Source organism: Neurospora tetraspora (genome assembly GCF_033439725.1).
Source record: "Neurospora tetraspora strain CBS 560.94 chromosome Unknown B0H65scaffold_1, whole genome shotgun sequence".
NCBI classification, from domain to species: domain Eukaryota; kingdom Fungi; phylum Ascomycota; class Sordariomycetes; order Sordariales; family Sordariaceae; genus Neurospora; species Neurospora tetraspora.
The window spans coordinates 4,411,168-4,430,956 of record NW_026944383.1 but is presented as its reverse complement, the minus strand read 5'-3'; the positions used below and the strand labels follow the sequence as shown (position 1 = coordinate 4,430,956).

The following is a 19,789-nucleotide window of genomic DNA, read 5'->3' as shown; positions in this document are numbered from 1 at the left end:
CTCGTACCAGTGCTTCGCTTGCTTCGCCATGATGATAACTCAGTCAAAGATTTCTCTGAAGCGATCTGCGATATCATTTGCCTTTCTAAATTTACGTCTCTGTTGGGGCGAAATATCTAGTGAACAAGTCTTTGGTGGCTCCACGCCCATTCGTGGGTATCATAGGCTTAGTGCTTTGAGTTGATGTCTGGCAGGTTGCCAGACTGACAATGGTCATATTGCATTAACTCCCCCGATAGTTCGTGCACCGAAACGATGTATGAGCGGGCACTAGAAGGCTACGAGAAGGCGCTCGGACCGGATCATACGTCGACTCTCGATATAGTTAACAGCTTGGGCCTTCTCTACTCGGATCAGGGCCGGCTAAAGGAGGCTGAAACGATGTATCAGCGGGCGCTGTCTGGTTATTCAGCAGCCTTAGGCTCGTCCCACGCGAAATCTCTCCAGGTTATAAAAAATATAGCATCTTTACAACTTGCAAAAGGTAGCCTCTCCCTGTAAGAACTAATAGTTAAGTTTGCTAACATTTACAATTAGGTTCATCAGCCGCGACTAAGACGTCGTTGTGGAGGAGGCGCTCAAAAATTTGGAATAACTTACGAGATAAGATACGTAGAACCTCTACGAGAACTACGCCATCTGAATCGACGGAAGGCTGAACATAAAGTTGGAAATTGCGGTGTGGTAAGGTGACTTAGCTGTTACGCAATGTAGTGAGTTTACAAGTTCCTGCAACAAGTAGCCAGGGATCTGTTTCGGATTTGTGAAGGTTGACGATGAGGCAGCCAGGATAATGTATGCCTAGCCCACTTCATGGCCTCAGCTGGGCTTGGCGAGAGCGAAGGTGATGAAAACGTTTCGAGAAACGGCGGCGTTTTTGCCCGAGTCATCCAAACCCCTGTAAAAAACTACTCTCATAGATAATGTTCCGATTGGTAGCTTATCTATGGGAGAGCGGACGGGATCCCGAGTTTTCTACCATCTATGGTCGTATGTGCTGATTTGACTCCCAGACTCTGCCTATATTGTGCTTGCTTCTCAGTGAGGGCTCTGTTGCGGTGGTTGTAGGAGGGCCGCGACACTGCATGAAAGCATCAATCCTCCGGTCTTGGCACTTGAAGTAAAATTCGGATGTCAACAACTTCCAAGGATGGGAAAACATGAAGTGGGAAATCGCATGAAAAGTCAATCCCACCGACGGTCGAGCAAAATCAAAGTCACAATCGGGATGGACATCCGACACCTGGTTGGCTTCCAAGTTTCACACCCATGCTAAGATCACACCGTCTTTGGCAAAAATTTCCAAAATTGAATCTCGATCTCTGCTGGGGGGTCTGCACTCTGCTCAATGCGCCGCCTTTTTCTGTCTTGTGATAACCTCATGGGAAGAAAGTCCGACAAACGCAAACAATTTTGCGGAAAGCTGGAAGAAAGCACATTGTACCTATCAAGAAAAACTATCAACACCTTGGCAACGCCCACAACAACGCCTCAAGCTGTCGTTTCCCCTCCCCCACAACTATTGTTTGCTTGCTTCCAGAAGGGCAGCGTGGGCAGTGACGGTGGCACCTTGGGTCCGGGAAACCACAAGTTGTTTGGTTTCTGGTTCATGCTTCCCCCGCCGACCGAGCGCCGACCTACCAAATCGGGCACTCCCTGCAAGGGGAGGGGAGGGGAGGGAGGTTGATGTGATGTGAAGCATCTTTCCACGTGCGCGGCATGTAGGGGAGGTCAATCAGGAATGTCAATGCGAATGGCAAGTACCGAAATCGTCGCATGTTGATCGGTGTACCGCGTACTTGGGTAATACTTGGGCAGGCCGACCACCACACTTTTAACTGACATGACTTGAACTCCACGATTCCCAAACCCAATCAAATGAAATTGGGTTTGATAGTGTCATGATGGAGACCAGTTCCATGGTTATTACACGTGCGGCATCGAGATTCCTGTCCCCGACCCAAGCTGGAGATCAACCCCATCCCAGGTGACATGTGTTGATTGAGAGCTTCTGGAAGGGATAGAAACAGAACAGACAAGACAAGACAATGGACACCTGTCAGACGAACGGTCAACGGCCCGGTCCAGTCGAATCAGGAGCGGACGTCATTTCCGTTGGCGTACCCCTGACGATCAGGCGCAAGAGAGAAAAGGGAAAGCTGTTAAGGCACCCTGCACCCCTGGAAAGTCTTGGCTCATTGAAGCGCAACTTGGACAGTTCTCAATACATACATCAAACACGAAACCCCCCGGGCTTTATCGAAGATGCTGCCTTATCATCCCAATCTCAATCAGTGTTGTACACCATCTTTGTCGTATCGGTTGTACACACATGCAATTTGCGACATGTTCGGCTGGTTGCGCGCGGGGTTTGGGCTGCGCGACATCAAAAGCTCGTGTACAAAACCTTTGAGGATAAAATGATAGACTGGACGGGAGGGAGTCGGAGCGGGAGAGCTTCGGGAGAGGTTCAATATGGAGAATGTGCCAGCGGACGGATTGCTACCGTACTCTACCGTAACCGGCGCTACGGACTATTTTCCGCTGGTCTACTGGTCCCGTCCCAAACATTTGATGACATTGGATCCGGTTCCATTTCTATTCTCGGACGGTGATGATGGTCATGGTTAGTGGAATGGAAGCTCACCAACCGCTTCTAGTGCCAGTGTACAGAATAAATACAGATGACCAAACCCCTGGCCAAGACGCTAGGGGAAAAAGCGAACAGCCCCCCGTTTGGCCCCATCGGCTCGCTCCATTCTGACGCTCCACCCACGCGACGTTCATTCGACGGCCAGTTCCCAAATACCTCACGACGCCTGCCTTCTTTTCTTCCTTTTCATCTCTTTGCCTCTTTTGCTTTCGTCTCCCGCTTCCCTTTCCCATCCCTGTCGCCCGCAAGGTTGTTGGTTGACGGATAGCAGCCTGCCTGTTTATCGTCCGACTTTCTCTCCTGTCACTCTTTCACAACAGCAACAGCCATTCGACAACAACCCTATTCGGGATCTGATCACTCGTTTTTTTCTCCCTCTCTTTTTAATACTCCTTACTCTGTCGCCAATTGGCTGCTCCAATTCGACATCCCAATCAAGATCGAATCTTGCCGACGACCGTCCCTGCGACACCACACCACGTTCATTTTACACTCCCGCGCCCGGATCGCGCAACGACGCCGAGAAGCTTGAAAACACTCGCTCGTAGTCATTTGGATATTCAGTCAGCGCCCCTAGAGGACAGAAACATCGACAGCCGGGACCAAGTCGCCAGACCTCAACTCTGTTAATACTATATCCTACACGCTCTGTTTCTCCGTCGACATGGGCTTTTTATAGACAATCCTTTTTGATCAACAACGACGTTCTTTTCCACCACCTGGTGTTTCACCTACCCAGGAACAGGTGATCTTACATTGTCATCATAGCAGCTGGGTTGGTGATAGCTTTTCCTCTTGCCGGCTGATCGGTCGTCAATTCTAATCCTTTTCGCGCAGTAATGTGTTTCTTGTAAACCTTAAATCATTCGTTGATCCAGTCATTCGTTTATCTTCAAAATGGTATCGCTTTTCGGTATCAAGTTCGGCGACAAGAAAAAGGGGTACGCATCTTTCCCACGCCACCATTCCAGTGAGCCCCCTTACGGGCCACAACGATACTGATGGCGCAAACAGGAAGCCCGCGGCGGGGGACAACAGCTATGCGGATTCTGAGAAATCGGCATCCCTGAAACGAGCCATCACCAACGAAAGCAGCGATGCAGCGACATCCCCGATTCTTCCTCCGCCTGGGACCGCTCCCTATGCGCACGGCATCGGCGCCCAAAACCAGGCCACTTCGAGCATGTCCAACCTCGCCGACCCGTATAGCAACAACGCTTCCGGCGTCAAACACTATGCCTCGGATGCGAACCTACGGGCCAAGTTCGGCGCCATGAATGGGTCTTCGGCAAGCTTGGCACACGGCCCGGGTCCGGTTCTGTCGCCGCGCCCCCAAACTGCAAACGCCAAGAGCAAACCGTGGGACAGTTCTGACCTTCCCGATATCCCCACCATAAAGAAGGCCTCTACCGCACCTATTGCGCCCAAGTCCCCTTTGAGTCAGGTTGCCACGGATTTTCCAGCGATTCCCATGGACACCAACGTTCTTCACTCGCCAATGAAGGAGAAGTTGGAGGCGACTGTGAGACTGGTTCAGTCGGACGAAGATGCGGAGGACGTGCAAGGGGCGATTTCGAAAGACCAGCAAGTTCTCGAGCGAAACGTTGGGGAGGAAAAGATTTCGGACGAGATGTCGCCCACTGAGCCTTTGGCGAGACCTCACTATATGTCTCTGCTAGACCCCCTCCATGGGCCAGGCCCGGTTCTGAAGAATATCGACGAGAGACCTAGTAGCCGGGGCGGCATGCAGGATGGACCGGGCCCAGTGTTCAGAGGGAACATCGATGAAAGACCAGGTAGCCGAGGAGGAATGCATGGCGGGCCTGGTGGCCCTGGTGGTCCGGTGTTTCGAGGTAACATCGACCAAAGACCGGGAAGTCGTGGTGGGATGCACGATGGACCCGGTGGTCCCGCACCAATCTTTCGTGGTAACATTGATCAGAGACCCGGTAGCCGAGGTGGAATGCCTATAAATGGCCCCAACGGTCCTAACGGCCCGCCCCGCCCCTTCCCGACCCATGGTCATGGTCCTCCTCGCCATGGACCACCCACTCATGGCCTTCCACACCCACCCGGACCTCGCACAGGAGCTCCAGGACCCCGCGGACCCGGTCCCCAAGGCCCTCCCCACCCAGGCCCCCATCCGGGTCCTCACCCAGGACCTCCGCGCCAAGGCCCGCCTTACCGAGGACCGATGCCGCATCAGGGGCCTCCTCACCCGGGCACACCCAACCGAGGACCACCACGCCAGGGACCGCCTCCCCATGGTATTTCGCCTCAGGGCACTCCCCGCCAAGGGTCTCCTCACCAGGGACCTCCTCGGCATGGATCTCCCCATGGCACTCCTTATCGTGGAACTCCCCCTCCTCATGGGCCTCCACGCGGGCCTCTTCCCCATGGGCCTCACCAGTCTGGCCCTCACCCTGGGCCTCATGGTGCCCCACATGGACCCCCTCATGGACCTCCTGGCCCTCTGCGTCCTGGTCTTCGCGGCCCCCCTACTCAAGGATCTCCCCATCAAGGACCTCCGCGTCAGGGACCTCAACCCCAAGGCCCTCCGCATGGCGGCCCTACACCGCTTTCTGCGCCTAACAAGCCGCTTCCTCAGCAGCCGGGTGGACCTACACCTCTTACTGCGCCCAATAAGCCACTTCCTCAACAACCAGGCGTAAATGCTCGTGGTCCTCTGCCACACGGACATGCTACTTTGGGGAACCTCCCACGCCTGCAGATTCCTGGTTCGGATAGCCGTCCTCAAAGCCCCGCTATGAAGACTCTTAGCCCAGCCAAACCTAGCAAGGAGGAAGAAGCAAGTCCGAGAACTGTTTCCAAGCCGGATGTAGCTCAGTCACCAAAGAGTGTCTCCGAGGCCGAAACCAGGAGCAACTCGCCATCGCCTCCAGAATCCATCGCAGAACACCTGCTTGACGACGATGATTCGATTTTCTCCAGGCCGATTATCAAGACCCTCGGAGCGAGACGTGACACACTGACTATCATCTCCCCTCGAAGACAAAGTCTTTCGATGAAGATCGAAGCACTGGAGCGGAGCCTCATCGGTGCCCAGAAAGGCCGAAGCCTCGACGACCAGCAACGCAGCTTTGACGACAAGAGCCTTAGCTCCGCCAGCAGCATTTACAGCCAGTTACATTTGTCGGAGGACGAAGACGACGACGGACCGATTTTATCATCGATCCAACCTGCGCCGCTGCGTACTCCAACAAAAACCAGCGCCACTAACCCGATGATCGCCGACATGTTTTCCGAGTCACCGACAGCAGAAGACCCGCCAACTCCGATTGCCAAGGACGATCCCGAAACGCCCATCATCACGTCCCATCCCGGATCATTCAGCAGTGCGGGCGGTAGCGGCTATGGAATGTCAACCCCAAGGAGAGGAGGACCACCGGCAGCAGCTTTCAGGACTCGTCGTCCTGCTCTCGAAGAGTACAGTCTGTTCAGCGGTCGATCGACACCCGTTTCTCGCCCAGGACGATCAGGCACAGCATCCACAACCGGCGGCAGCGTGAGCTCTCCGTACCCGGGCACCGCCGACAGTAGCACCTTCAACTCGCCCCTGCGATCCAACACACCGCAGCTCTGCCATCCCCCTCCGCGACGTGACATCAACCCGCCGACGCCGGCTCTGACTCCCGACCCGGAACCGTATCGACCAGCCGTCAGCCCGCTCGCCAACGCCGGCTTCAACTTCGATTTCGGCCCTACCGCCCCGTCCGTCACCACCACGGGCCCTCCAACGCCCGACTCCATGATCGGTCCCGGCCCCGCCATCATCTCGCCCTTGAAGCCCGCCCCCCGCAACTCGACCCTCAACAGGCCCCACATACCCGCGCCGCTCAACTTCAACTTCAATCCCGACGCCGACTCGCGTAGCACCACCACCCCGCCTTCGCAGCACGACCAAACCCAAAAATCCCCTTACACCCCGCCACTCCGCAGGGCCACCACGCCCGCAATCGACGGTACGTTCGACGGACTTTACGAAGACGGCACAGGCACAGACATAGGCACGAGACCCTCGACCGCATTGGGCGCGCATAGACCACCGCCCATGACGCCCATCTTTGGGCAGCATCCGCCCCGGGCTCCGAGCCGGGCACAGACGCCTATGCTTGGTGGTGCAGACGATGCAGCGGACCCTGAGGAAGTAGCGAGGGTGTTGGGCATTGGAGTGGCGAGGGGGTTGAGCGTTAAGCAGCCGAAGCAGAGGGCGCCGGAACGGCCGCCGGTGCCGAATCCGACGCTGGTGGATAGGTTTGGGAATGGGATGTTTTAGTTGGGGTGGGGTTGGTGCTGGTGCTGGTGCTGTACAGATTGAGTGTGTGGGCTTGTGGGATAGAAGGGTTCTGTGTGCGGTGTTTGGATGGTGCAACTGTAACTGGTTTTTCGCTTCTTGTACAAATTTACCTTGTCATTTGATTGAGGAAGAATGTGGAAGAGGAGGGGAACTTGGAAGGTTCGAGAGGGAGGGGGGAGAGGGGAGGGGAGAGAGAAAGCTGTACATTTGCATATTTGTTCGCGTCATCGTTTCGGTCAGCAACTTGGATACTTGTTAGAATGGCGGGGAGTGGGATTTACTAGAAAGGAAGGTTTTGGTTTATTGGAATATCGGCACATCAACATGTAGCGTCAACTGTATACATATTACATCTTAGAAAATTTTCATAATTGCATAGTACGTTTCGTTTTGGGCATGCACGTCTCTTGTTTTATCATTTTGTGAAGCACAGTCCATGACCATGATCCAAGCTTAGAGGTTGGCCACGTCGCCACCATCAAAAGCTTGGAGGAGGAGCAGGAGAAGGTCCTGCCTGCTGTGCCGTTGAATGCGCGAGTGGCCAAGGTCTCCGTATCATTGTGCCCACTGTGTCCGGTGCCCTCACTTTCTGGCACTGCCAAGGGCTTTGAGGATGCAAGGCAAGATGAAGCCCGGACCACGCCCTTCGTGATGGTCGTCTTGTCTTCCGCCGCAGCACCAGCATCGGATTTCCGGCTTTGATATGCGGCGGGCATACCTAGGGGCATCAAACTTGACCACATACCTTATCGCCCGCCTACAGCACATGCCCGCAATGATTCTTGCTGATGGTGCCATTTTGCCTGCTGTCGTCTCAGTCAGTCAAGTTCATGTCCGTAGATTCAAGTTGATGTCCGTTAGCTGTACTGATAACACCGGCAGATCCGGACCTCCGGGCTTCGTCATCTACCTCCCGCATGGGACATGCAGCTTCAAGACTACTTGTCCTTTGAGTGAAGCATGGTGGCCTTGTCCATCTCGTACCATTTTCCAGTTGCCTATAAATTTCCCGGGCCTGCCCATTAGAATAGGCTCTTGACTTCTGTTCTCCCAATTTTAACCAGACTTTCGTCCATCTGACCTCGTCCATCTGACAGCCATTTCCAGCTATACGTTTCCCTTGAATCCTCCTCCATCAAGCTCTTGACTTCTGTTTCCCCATTTCAAACCAGGCTTCCATAATCTTCTCGCTTTTCGTCTACGGCCAATTCAACCCACTCTCATTCATTCCCTCTATGTCATTTAGCGCCTTTGGCTTCCCGCCCAGCATGACAACCATGACCGGAAATACCGTCCTGAAGTGGTGGGCCACGGACATCCCTATACTGGCGGTTGGTATCCCCCATGAGGAGTTCATAACCAACTACTGCCCGCATGCACGACCACAGGGGATTGGCCGTCTCGATGGACATAGATTGGTGATTAACCGTCGTGGAGACTTGGCTGTTACCAAAGTCAAGAGGCGCCGCCCTTCCTCCACCCGTACGACCCGTACGACGACCCATACGACGACCCATACGACGACCCCTACGGCGGCGGCGGCACAGCCCACCGAGGATACTACAAGCCCGTGGTCCGCAGCGCTGGAATCTCAGTCTCTGCCCAAGGACCCGACCACCAATGATAACAACACCTACCCGACCACCAACACCACCACCAACAGCCCTACCGTCAGACCTTGCACCAAAAGACCTCCCACCCCTCGACAACGGTCTTTCCCTTTTCAAGCACCTGGTGCCTGGCCCGAGTCGAATCTTACTCCAACTCCCGCTCCGAATCCCGCTCCAACTCCCACTCCGAATCCCGCTCCGGATCCCGCTCCGAGTCCCGCTCCCATTCCCGATACCGACCTGAGCAACTCGGCCACCTCCGCCACCTCCTCCGCCTCCTCCTCAACCATCGTCTCTGGCTCCCATGGCCCATGGGCCCAAAACCAAAACCAAAACCAAAATGTCGACAACGACCCCCACCACCAAGTCTGGGGCATAGTCTACCTCCTCACCCGCACCCAATACGACCGTTTTCAACGCCAACACCTTTCCCCCCCACAACCCCAACCGCAGCACCTACGACCTCGTCAACCTCGTCAACCACGACTCCGTCTGCCTCGTCAATTCGGTATACCAATGATCTTCACCCGCCAGAACCAGAACGAAGCCCAACCCTCCCGGGTCACCCGAACCCTCCCCGAGGTCCAAGTGCACTTCTTCCAGCATGACCTCCTCCGGCAATCAGCCGCACGACAACATGTCTTTCCGGAAACAGCGGGAGATGCGGTGCAGAGGCATTTGAGCGAGGTGAGAGATTTGAGGTTGGTGAGGGTTTTGATTCGTCGTAATGGGGCTGGTGCTGGTGATGATGATGCTGTAGCTGAGGCTGTCTCTGATGCTGTTGCTGGTGGTGGTTATGCAGAAGGAAGGGAAGGAGTTGAAACCGAGCTAACCTGGCGGGAACAAGGGGAAAAGGAGAGGAGAGAAGAGATGGTCAGCGGGTTAGCCAGGTGGTCAAAAGATTTGGTGAGGCGAGGGGTTCCGACGAATTGGGTGAGGGAGGTGGTGGTGGGGTTGGCTGGGAGGGTTGAGAGGGGGGCGGTTGATGTCAACGGGGAGGAAGAGGAATTGGAGGTAGTAACCTCAAGGGTTGACGACGAGGAAGAGGGGGTGGACGAAGGGGCAGTGGAGGGTCAAATAATCGAAGCTATGGATTCTTTCGCGAGAAATATATGGGGCGCGTCGAGAGGGGTTTTGGGTATGGCGAGGAGGGGAGTCGGAGAGTTGCTTGCCCAATTTAGGGGCGAGGGGGAGGGGGAGGAGGAGGAATGGGACTTGGTGGAATTTCCAGATCAGCGCGGACGGGGGAGGTGGAGGTGACGGGAAGGGGAAGGGTTTGAGAGTGTTTTGTGTTCCTTCATTTTGGTTCTGACGCTGTACAGTCCAATACTGGTTTGTTTGTTCGCTCAAGACCTGGGATCAACTTCCCTAGGTGTTTTTATATCTAATTGATCCGTTTCGTTCCATAACCAAGGCGTGATCTTACCTTGCATATGCTATTTTGGAAATTTGATATGCCATATTGAATCTTGTTGATGCCTTTCCGACCCGTACCTAGAGGTTTGGGACATTTCGGGATAGATCTCGTCCAGTATACCAGGAGTACCAAGCTAACAAATAAACCAGTACTAGATTGTATATCGCGGGAATACGAACGGATATGACGGGACGCTGAATGTGTATGTCAATCTTGGATAGTAATTGAAGCGAAGGCGTTGGGAAAGACGTCGTTACCACCTCTTGATTCGTGTGTTTGGTTATGTGAAACCTTCCAGAATGCTTGTCGTGAATGTAATCAAGGGAAGGTGGTGGTACCCGTGTCAATCGGTAGACGTCGGCGACAAGGCGGCTTACGTAGTGAAAAGTGGCGACGACAACGGGACGGCACGGGGTTCGGTTGAAGTCGGTGGCCGTGCGCCTTCCACGCGGCAACCCCGCGGAACCCCGCGATGACGGCCAAACATTCCCCGCCCGCTCGTCCAGTTCCAGAAGCCATGATCCCCGTCAGGGCCGGGAGCCTCAGCTCCAGTGGGTCGTTCCAGTGGTTGTGGGGCCGGAGCCCGGTCTAGAAAACTCTTTTCAGAAGCTTAATCCGTTGTCCAGCTCCTCTTTCTCCGGCTCCTCTTCCCCCAACAGGACCAACCGTCGGCCGCAGAGGAGGAAAAAGGCGAAAAAGGTCGCCGATCTGTCGGTAACAAAAAACGTGTCTCTTACGCCTGGCCACCTGCAAATCGGGAGTGCCCGATTTTTTCAATATCTTGCTGCATGATGGGCGGAGTCTACACCTGTTTGGCCCATGGCTGGGCCAAGGGGTGTGAAGGCGTTTCTAGCCCACACGAGTAGCCCTACAAATCCTGCACGCTGTCTGCAGAGCTGAGTATATCAACCACTCTTTCCCCCATCACACTTTCCCTTTTCCCTTTTCACGGTCTTCCATCGCCCACCTTTTCCCCCACCTTTCTTCCCCTATCGTAGCTATTACCATAGGAAAAGAAAGACGGTTTTCGCTCATCTTTATCACCTCTCTCTTCCCTGTTTGACCTCTAGTGACAACATTCGCGCGCGACTCGTTGGTCACCTGGGTTGACCAACTCGGATCAGACTCTCACAACACGAGATCGGCGTCTTCCAACTCCCTTCTCACCAACTCGGCACAGAACGAGGCCTACATGTGCCGAGTCATACACCAGCAATAAATTTAAGAGCAGGCGCCTTCAAGTCTTTGCGCTTGCTCCAAAGACGTAAGAAAGACTTGAGCGAGTGATTTTCAATTGTCTTTTACACAAAAGAAACGACGACTCGTCTTAACTACAAACCTTTATACCTACAGAAAAGATCCTCACCACTCCTGTTGTTGGAGCGAAGGAACTGGTACCTAACGGTAGACGTATACCTCTGAACCTCAGATTGACCTCTTGCTATACAAGCGGTCAAGAGAAGTTCACGAACAGCTTTTCACAAGTATTGTTATCACCAAGTAACAATATCGTCACAAGTGACTTTGGAACTTCAGATCCACCAGCTCACCACCCACCCCGTTGCCCAAAATGGCCAACGCCACCAACCCCTCCAGCTATTACGAGCCGGAGATGACCCAAGTCAAAAACTACGGCACCACCACCCTCGTCACCGCCGAGCACACCACCTCCAACACCAGCGGCGCCGACGCTGCTCCCAACAATGCCATCCTCAACAACATCGACGAACCCGACCTCGTCGCCCTCGGCATCCAAAAGCTCGAAGCGCAAAACGTGCACTGGTACTCGTACCTTTTGACCTACGACTTCTGGGTGGTCGTCCTCATCGGGCAAATCCTCTCTCTCTGCATCACGGCAACCAACACCTTCTCCTCTTTCCTCAGCATACAGGGTACTTCGATCCCCGCCATCCAAACCATCTTCGTCTACGCCCTAATCTTCCTCGTCTACTTCCCGACTGCGCTCTACAAAACCGGCGGGCCCAAAAACTTCTTCAAGCAAACCTGGCGTCACATCTGGAAGTACATCATCCTGTCCTTCCTCGACGTCGAGGGAAACTATTTCACCGTCCTAGCCTACCGCTACACCAATCTTTTGTCCGCCCAACTCCTCAACTTCTGGTCCATCGTCTGCGTCGTCGTCATCTCCTTTGCCTTACTCAAAGTGCGCTACAAATGGTTTCAGATCGGCGGCATCCTGATCTGCTGCGGCGGCATGGGCATCCTGTTAGCCTCGGACCACATCACCGGTTCCAACGGTGGTCCGGGGGTGAACATGCTCAAGGGCGACCTTTTTGGTTTACTGGGCGCCACCCTGTACGGCGTCTCCAACGTCTACGAAGAGTGGTTCGTTTCCAAACGGCCCGTCTACGAAGTTTTGAGTTTCCTGGGCTTTTTCGGCGTCATTATCAACGGCGTGCAGGCAGCTATTTTCGACCGACAGGCTGCTACGGACGCTACTTGGAACGGGCCCGTCGCCGGCTGGCTCGTGGGCTACACCTTCGCCATGCTGATCTTCTACTCCCTTGCTCCCCTCATCCTGAGGATGGGTAGCGCGGCGTTCTTTGATATTTCCCTCCTGACAGCCAACTTCTGGGGCGTGATTGTGGGTGTCAAGGTGTTTGGGTACGTGATCCACTTCATGTACCCGATTGCTTTTGTGTGTATCATTATTGGGTTGGTGGTGTATTTCCTGGCGGGAAGCGTGTTGGGAGATAGCAAAAAGCCGTGGCTGGGGGCGGATCAGAGTGAGGGCGTGGCGGGTATGGGGACGGCCAAGTTGAAGGCGTTGAATGCGGCGAGACAGCAGGCTTTGGCTGATGGTGAGGCTGGGGCGAGGGTTTGAGTGGGTGTTTGGGGTGCGTGTGTGTGTGAGGGAAAGGGAATGGAGATGAGGATGAGGGAGGAGTGACCGTGTTGGATCTCGGCGGGAGCTATGGTTGTTGTTGTTAGGGGAAGAAGGTGGATGAAGAGAGCTTTTGGCAAGGGGTGGTCTTGATAACATCTTGTCAGAGAAAGCTGAGTTGATGGGACAAGAGGGGGGAGTTTGGATGACCCAACAGAGTCGATGACAGAATGGTGCTTAAAACCCATTCATTTCATGTCAAGCAGAACTGGAGGCATCCCTCCCCTGGAATATGGTAATGGTACAAAAAGGGGGTTGGATAAGGAAGGAGGAGGTAATACCTAGGTGAAAGAGTCCAAGATGGATATCAGATTGGAACAAACAACAAATCCGACCTGTTGACTAGCGAGTTCCTGTCCGACCTGTCTGTAACTGTGATTAGCCGTCGTAGTGTGACGCAACGCCGCCGTTAAAGCCATGGTTCATGCCGCATTTTGTTTACCTTGGGAATCTCACATTCACAGAGACTTCACCATTCTTCAACTGTGCTTTGGTGTGTACGACCGAGTCCTTTTAAGCCTGGGTGTATGGATGGTATAGGGGCAGCATGGCCAGGGGATGCACAGGGCAACATGGCATAACGTTGATGTATCTATTTATACTTTCCCATTCGTTTTCATAAGAGAACGTTGTTCATCAACTTGCCTCTCGTAGTCCTCGAAACGAAACGGAACAGATATCCCCAAGGATTAGTTCGACAGACGCCTATGGTAAGATAATATTACATGCAAACCAAAGCCTCCATTCTCTACATATTGCTTCTTGACTATTGGCCTCTTCTCATTCGAGCCCGCTCCCTCGGTTTCAAGTGTCTATATCGCCTGACCAATTCAAGCATCATTCACTTTATTCAGCCAACATCGATTCGCACCGTTATCAGACACAAGTGAGATCACAAGGGGACCGTTCTTGAACGCCGAAATCAAATAAATGCCAATGCAAAAGCCGCAAGATGTACTAGCTGTAGTATAAACCACCAAAAGTAAGACCAAAACAAAACACAAACAGCCCAACAAGCTTTCCGCCAATTCCTGTTTTTATACGTTCGGACCACCTCTTTGCAAACCAACAAACCCATAAAGAAAAAAGACATCCCGTTTCCTACACAACGCGCCGCCACCAGTTCAATCCGCCAGTCTTCTGTAACAATTAAGAACCGCTTCCGTGCCATCCAGTCACACCAACATTGTATAACCCCCCATTTCGCTTCCTATGCCGTCCCATAAGACCCCCCTACGCTTCGGCACTCGCTCGGATTTTTGTGAGGTTCATCCCAATTCAGACCAAACGCACGCACGCTCGCAGCAACAACAACAACACGCAACATTCAAGACACCAGCCCAGCCAACCAACCAACCAACAAAACCGGCCAAAAGAAAAAATCATTTGCCCATTGCCATCCATATCCGACGCGCCCTGCCCCACCACATGAATGGATTCCATTTCCCAGACTCCAATTGTGCAAAAAGTCCTGAACAAGTCATTGCAGTCAGACGCTTGTGGATACCGGATTCCGGGAAGCTCCTATGCTTCTTCAAAGCGCTGTCGTTCATCCTCTTCGTAGTCCCCGTCCCCTTTGGGGTCGTCCTCCTCCTCGAGCACCTCTATGGCCTCTTCCCCGACCTGGGTGTTGGCCTCTTCCCCGACCTGGGTGTCTCTAACCCCACACGCTGGCCTGGACATTGCCCACCTTGCCCCAGCCGTTGGAACGGGTACCCCAGCCAGAAAGACCAACACTGGGGCCCTCAGTAGTCGCCGAAAAAGGAGCGGCGGAACCGTTGTTGCCAGCCTCATTGTTAGCCGTACCGTTGTAGCTTTGGTTCAACGGGGACGGAAGAGAGGTCGTGGAAACCTTGTGCAAAGCAGGGTTAGTTGCGGTATTGCTGGTCGATGGCCGGGTTCCAATGGGCGCGACGGTGTTTTGTCCGGGCTTGCTACCGGGAGCACCTTGACGCGGCGGTGAGCCTCCAGGAGACGAGGCACTAGTACGGTTCGCCTGGTGACCGATGGGACCGTCGAAGATACCCTTGCCGCCGGACGGGTTCGATTGAGGGCTCGTGTTACTGTTAGCACGCGATCGCTCGTGGGGGCCGGCAGACTGAGTTCCTTGGGCGCCCTCAATCTGGGACTGGGGTGGGAAGCCGGGAGGGGCCTGGTTGTAATCATAGGCCAACGGAGAAGGTCCGCGAAGGTTCTGGCCAGCGGTCAAGCCAAACCGAGGACCGGCGTTCTCTTCACCATAAACGCCGGCATCAGGGAAGCCCTGTTCGCCGTACAAGGCACTGCGCTGCGAGGCGATCAGTTTGCGGCGCTCATCTTCGGACATGCCGCTGCCTGGGCTCAGGGTGCGATCCGGTTTGGCACCGAACTGCGAGGATGAGTCGGCAAGGACGCCTAGATATGTTAGCCAGACTTCGTAAACTGAGAGATGAGGAAAATGTTTTGAGAATGGATGTGAGTGAGCGGCCAGAGTCGACCAGGAGCGCCGATCTGTCGATCTCTACAGACGATATCAGGACACACAGGACAAGGGTTGCGTCGAACCGCACTTGTGGTGGTGCAACAATAGGAGATCAGAATGTGTGTTTTTGTGACCCGCGAAGGCGCCGAATCTAATTTTTATGATTTTTTTGCTCTCTGTCGTTTGGCTGTGATAGGGAAACTGATTTATACAGAAGAGGGCGGCCTACTTCGGTTGTATTGTTGCTCTTGGTGGTAGTTCCTAAGCTCACGCTCCCGCTGGGCAGCCAGTCTCCTCTTGGCCTGCATCATCTGCTCCGCCTCGTTGGAGCCGCGCGAGGGCTGGTGACGTTGGGTAGCATAGAAGGTTTGCAAGTTGGAGGGCTGGTGAGGGCCGCGCGCATCGTTGAAGTCGACCATGGAGTGGGGGCGGGGACCAGGTCCAGCTCCCATACGGCCGCCTGTTACCATTTCACGTTAGTGGGCTGAGGAATTTGGGGTAAGCCCGGCCAGTCCCAGGCAAACTTACCGAAGTCTGGGTAGAATCTGGCTGGGCCGGGAACAGGAAACGACTCACGGCGGCCACCAGGCATCCCAAACATCTTTCCGCTCTTGACGAGGTTGTCGATCGCGCGGTCGACCTCTGCAGATAGTCTCTGTCAGTATGTGTCCTTCTGTTCAAGTACTGTCCCCGTGACAGCAAGTACCATCATCCCACAGTATATGTATATGTAGAGGCATTTTGATGTTCGACGTGGCGGATTGGACAGGGCTCGGCTTGTAGCCAAGCGGGCCGAGGCTTGCCGGAGTATTTACGTACCCTCGAGCTGATAAGCAAAAGCGGTGGGCTCCTCGCGGGGGACGGCAGAGCTAGCACCTGATGATGAAAAGCAGAAGTTAGTCTCCAACGATGGTATGCGAGCACGGCCGGAATATAGGGGACGGGGCCATGGGGAGAAGAGCAGAGACTAACCGGACCGCGCGGGCGGAGGAGGAGGGGTCTGGTGTTCCCAGCCCGAGGCTTGGCCGCCGGCGGGAGGCCATTGGGGTTGAGGAGGCTCGTAGTATCCGGACATGATGTCGGTGGACTCGGTGTGGCTCGAGGACGACGTCGGGCGGATATATATCGGAAGGCCGCAGGAAGAGGATGGCAACCTAGACAGGGGAGACCAGGTCGGTGGGATCTCGGTTTTGGAGTTGACTCTGCGGGATGTCAGTCGGCAATCCAGGAGGCCTTTTTGGGATGAGACCGTCAAGGTGTGGTGTGTTCTCCAGTAGCGGCTGGATAGGTATGGGGACAAGGCGCCAAGCGTTAGGCCCGGACGACCAAGGTGAAGGACGGTGGCGGTTTCCCCGACGCTCAGCACGAGATGGGAAAGGCCGAGGGGTGGTCAAGGTGAAGGGGGCAGGCAAGGCAAGAGGGGATCAAGGTGTGATGATGAATCGGGTGGGTGTAAACACGATGGTAATACAATGCGGTGCAGATGCTTCGAAAGGAGATGGAATTGTCTTTTTCCTTGGTCCCCCAAATCGATTCGGGCGTGGTGGCGCACAGGCAGGCAAGTTGGAGTGACTGGCATCTGAATCTTGGGAAAGAAGAAAAAATGTTTCCCCTGCAACCTGAACATCATCTGCGCTCGTTCTGTTGCGGTGCCAGCCAACGGTGGTGACCGCCCGGTGCCGGCAGAAGAAACGAAGGCTGATTGCGCCTCCCACGTCCCTCGATCGACTTGACTCCCAAGGTTGAATGACACTTCCATCTCGATTGTCGCTCGTGCGGTTTGTGTGCTTGTTTGCAGTGGTGCTTACCTGTCGTTGGCAACCTTATTCCCTCTACTGAATCGACAGACGGGCCAAGGGGTCGGGAGCGGGATGGAAAAGCGATTGGCAGTCGAGATCCAAAACCAGAACAAAACAGGAGGAGAGGAGGGAAAAGTCGCAGTCGCAGCTGGACGCGCAGCTGGCGTTTTTAGAAGAAGAGTGGGCAGCACTGGCAGTACGACCGCTGGTAGCCAGAAGTGGGAAAGTGGAGGGTTGCGACAGAGGAAAAGACCGGGGAGATGGGTCGATCTGCCTGACGTGGTGGTTCTTCGGGCCAGGAGAGGTCAGGTCTGTCAGGGTGTGCAGGTGTGATCCCCTTTTTTTTTCACTCTCATCGTCGACTGGTGGGATAAGTTCTTTCCCTCAGTGACTTCAGCAGTAAACAACAAACCGAAGCGCAAACCGATCGGACATTTCAAGATGAATGAGAATACCATTGTCAAGAGTCTTTTCAGGCTCTATAGAGCCGCCTGTGCCATCCGCTCTCGCACCTTGTTGTTCCGACATTTGCGCTCCGACATCGAAGGTCCAGAGACGCGACGAAATGGCGGGCTCCCCTCATGTAAAATAGGTTGTATTGAGAATACGGGCCCATGCTGCGGCCTTACAGTTTTGCAGGTGCAATGGTGCAGTGGTGCGGCGGTCTACCGTTACCCAATGGTTTGTTACTGTACCATGTTGTATTGTGCACACTAACGTTACCGCCAAGAGGCAGAACTCTAGAGACCCTAAGACATGGGAGGCTGGACCTTTCTTCTTTTCTTCAACAAGGGGGACGGGGCCTTCTCTGGGCCTTGCAGCCGGATGCAATACACGCGGGGGGCCGTCTACAATGCCTAGGTACAGACCAGACCAGGCCAGACCATTTATCCAAGACCGCCGAGGCGGTGGAAAGGTATAGAGTTTATAGGGTTTTGGCAGCCGGCTCGTCAATGACACTGGATAGCAGCGCAATCCAATTTCAAGACTTGAAATACCCGGTGCGACGGCAGACGACGGCCGAGCAAAGAAGCGAAGCTTCCAGCAGGTTGAGACGGGAGTTCTTTGGCGTTGTGCTGACCGCGCATCATGTTGCACCTGTCGGTCCATGTACTTACCAATCTACTATGTAACCTCCACAGGCTGTCAAGCAGCCCAGCCGGGTTCCCAGGGCTAAAAACGCCAACATATCTATCCGGGAATTCGGGAACCTCTTGTCGTGCAGAGCAACCTGGAGCTTTGGATGGACACAGGAGGACACTGGAGCGGCTGTTGAAGATGGAGGTTGGTGATGGAACCACATCCTTGGTGCGGAGGAGCAGGTGGAGTGTTGTTTGGTAATTGGCTTGACTTGACAGCCCTTCTCGCTCCGAATTGCCATCGCAATCGGTGATCTTTGGGTTGGCGAGAACCCTGAGGTTGGAGAAGCCTGCCTTGATCGGCGGGTATACAGCCCGAGAAAATGCGGTTACCAAGGGTGAATCGGGTCGCAAGATGGTCGGTTGGTCGGTTGGGCAAAGTACCGGCTCGGCAGACGACTTTGTCGGCCGAATTGGCACCGACTGACACCACGAGAGGTGAATGCTTGATGTGTGCTGCGAGTTGAGCATGACGTAAATGGTGGACTCTCGAGCAGGTGAAAGAGCAAGAAAAGAAAGAAGGCGTGCAGTGCCTGGTGCAGTGATTCAAGGTCGACGACAAATTGAAAAGGTCCAGGTCGCGAGAGTTGACGGGAACCCAAGACGTGGGTCGCGGGCGGGCCCAAGCTTGCAGAGTGGGTACCATGCATCTGCCGGTACGGAGCCGTACATGGCGCCCCATGTCGACCCAATTTACCCCTGCCGTTCTTTGGCCGTTAGCGGGGTAGGTAGCCGGCGGGAAGCTTCAACTTTTGGACTTCAACTGTCACCAGCATGGACATCACAATTCATCCAAGGCGTCTTTAGCATTTCTGGGTTGTAAGTCATCAAACATGACTTGATCATTTCTTTGAAACCGTCCTGTGAGGTCAAAGAGCAGGCTCACGGAAATATTTCACGCCTACCGGTCCATCACCTGCCTGGAGACGCGATACCTTACCTTAGGTTGAAGGTCTGTGGAGATTGGGCACAGCTGTCACCATGTTGCCGCTTGAAGAGGAAGGCAGAAACGCGTGCATACGCTTGATGCGAACCTCCATACAAATTTGGGGGTTCGAGGTCAGCGATTGGAGAACTCTCCTCCTTTCCACATCACGAGCTGGAATTTCGGTGCCAAATTTCCCTCTGCCTTTGTTGATTTCCATATTCCATGGTTTACTAATCCTTGGTCTACAGCATGCATCAATGACATAGGCTTGCTCTCTCCGGGTATTCGGATTTTTGGCGAACTGGGCCGAGGGCGGTTCGACAGCTTCAAGTTCCATAACCCTTTCTTTCGCCTGGAACATTTCTCGCATATCTGGACTATCATGCCTGGATTCGGGTCTGAGGTTTGGGTCGAGGCAGAACAAGGGTCCAAGACACCAAGACATCCAGACCCCGGAACTCGAAGACCCCGGGAAACCGGCCTTGAAGCTCCAATCAGCCCTCCGCGACCAAAAACACGGTAGGACAAATCGCGTTTTTTATCTTGTATAGAAATACAG

General features: G+C 54.2%; 6 protein-coding genes across 6 annotated transcripts; 4 read left to right on the top strand and 2 right to left on the bottom strand.

The window, feature by feature from the left end:
• Positions 1-166: 166 nt before the first annotated feature.
• Positions 167-549, top strand: B0H65DRAFT_40594 (tetratricopeptide repeat domain protein). Its single transcript, XM_062823810.1, has one exon. The coding sequence runs from the start codon at positions 256-258 to the stop codon at positions 499-501; it is 246 nt and encodes an 81-aa protein (XP_062686615.1). The 5' UTR covers positions 167-255; the 3' UTR covers positions 502-549.
• A 2,798-nt stretch (positions 550-3,347) lies between these two features.
• Positions 3,348-7,366, top strand: B0H65DRAFT_40556 (uncharacterized protein). The gene is made up of 3 exons (XM_062823808.1): positions 3,348-3,428; positions 3,491-3,594; positions 3,668-7,366. The coding sequence occupies exons 2-3, from the start codon at positions 3,551-3,553 to the stop codon at positions 6,948-6,950; spliced, it is 3,327 nt and encodes a 1,108-aa protein (XP_062686614.1). The 5' UTR covers positions 3,348-3,428; positions 3,491-3,550; the 3' UTR covers positions 6,951-7,366.
• A 1,422-nt stretch (positions 7,367-8,788) lies between these two features.
• On the top strand, positions 8,789-9,985 carry B0H65DRAFT_451239 (uncharacterized protein). Its single transcript, XM_062826043.1, has one exon. It carries the CDS (start codon positions 9,098-9,100, stop codon positions 9,839-9,841), a length of 744 nt encoding a protein of 247 aa, XP_062686613.1. The 5' UTR covers positions 8,789-9,097; the 3' UTR covers positions 9,842-9,985.
• Positions 9,986-11,179: 1,194 nt separating this feature from the next.
• Positions 11,180-13,082, top strand: B0H65DRAFT_40530 (DUF914-domain-containing protein). Its single transcript, XM_062823805.1, has one exon. It carries the CDS (start codon positions 11,569-11,571, stop codon positions 12,841-12,843), a length of 1,275 nt encoding a protein of 424 aa, XP_062686612.1. The 5' UTR covers positions 11,180-11,568; the 3' UTR covers positions 12,844-13,082.
• A 1,478-nt stretch (positions 13,083-14,560) lies between these two features.
• On the bottom strand, positions 14,561-16,439 carry B0H65DRAFT_416351 (uncharacterized protein; the record flags this gene model as incomplete). Its single annotated transcript, XM_062824037.1, has 5 exons — positions 14,561-15,297; positions 15,594-15,824; positions 15,893-16,006; positions 16,184-16,240; positions 16,337-16,439. The coding sequence occupies 5 exons, from the start codon at positions 16,437-16,439 to the stop codon at positions 14,561-14,563; spliced, it is 1,242 nt and encodes a 413-aa protein (XP_062686611.1).
• A 1,365-nt stretch (positions 16,440-17,804) lies between these two features.
• On the bottom strand, positions 17,805-18,853 carry B0H65DRAFT_40408 (uncharacterized protein). Its single transcript, XM_062823800.1, has one exon. The coding sequence runs from the start codon at positions 18,771-18,773 to the stop codon at positions 18,114-18,116; it is 660 nt and encodes a 219-aa protein (XP_062686610.1). The 5' UTR covers positions 18,774-18,853; the 3' UTR covers positions 17,805-18,113.
• Positions 18,854-19,789: the final 936 nt, after the last annotated feature.

Coding starts and splice junctions, on each gene's coding strand:
- B0H65DRAFT_40556 (XM_062823808.1), top strand. CDS start 3,551: ATGGTATCGCTTTTCGGTATCAAGTTCGGCGACAAGAAAAAGGG. Junction 3,595..3,667: donor TTCGGCGACAAGAAAAAGGG/GTACGCATCTTT, acceptor TGGCGCAAACAG/GAAGCCCGCGGCGGGGGACA.
- B0H65DRAFT_40408 (XM_062823800.1), bottom strand. CDS start 18,773: ATGCTCAACTCGCAGCACACATCAAGCATTCACCTCTCGTGGTGTCAG.
- B0H65DRAFT_40594 (XM_062823810.1), top strand. CDS start 256: ATGTATGAGCGGGCACTAGAAGGCTACGAGAAGGCGCTCGGACCGGAT.
- B0H65DRAFT_40530 (XM_062823805.1), top strand. CDS start 11,569: ATGGCCAACGCCACCAACCCCTCCAGCTATTACGAGCCGGAGATGACC.
- B0H65DRAFT_451239 (XM_062826043.1), top strand. CDS start 9,098: ATGATCTTCACCCGCCAGAACCAGAACGAAGCCCAACCCTCCCGGGTC.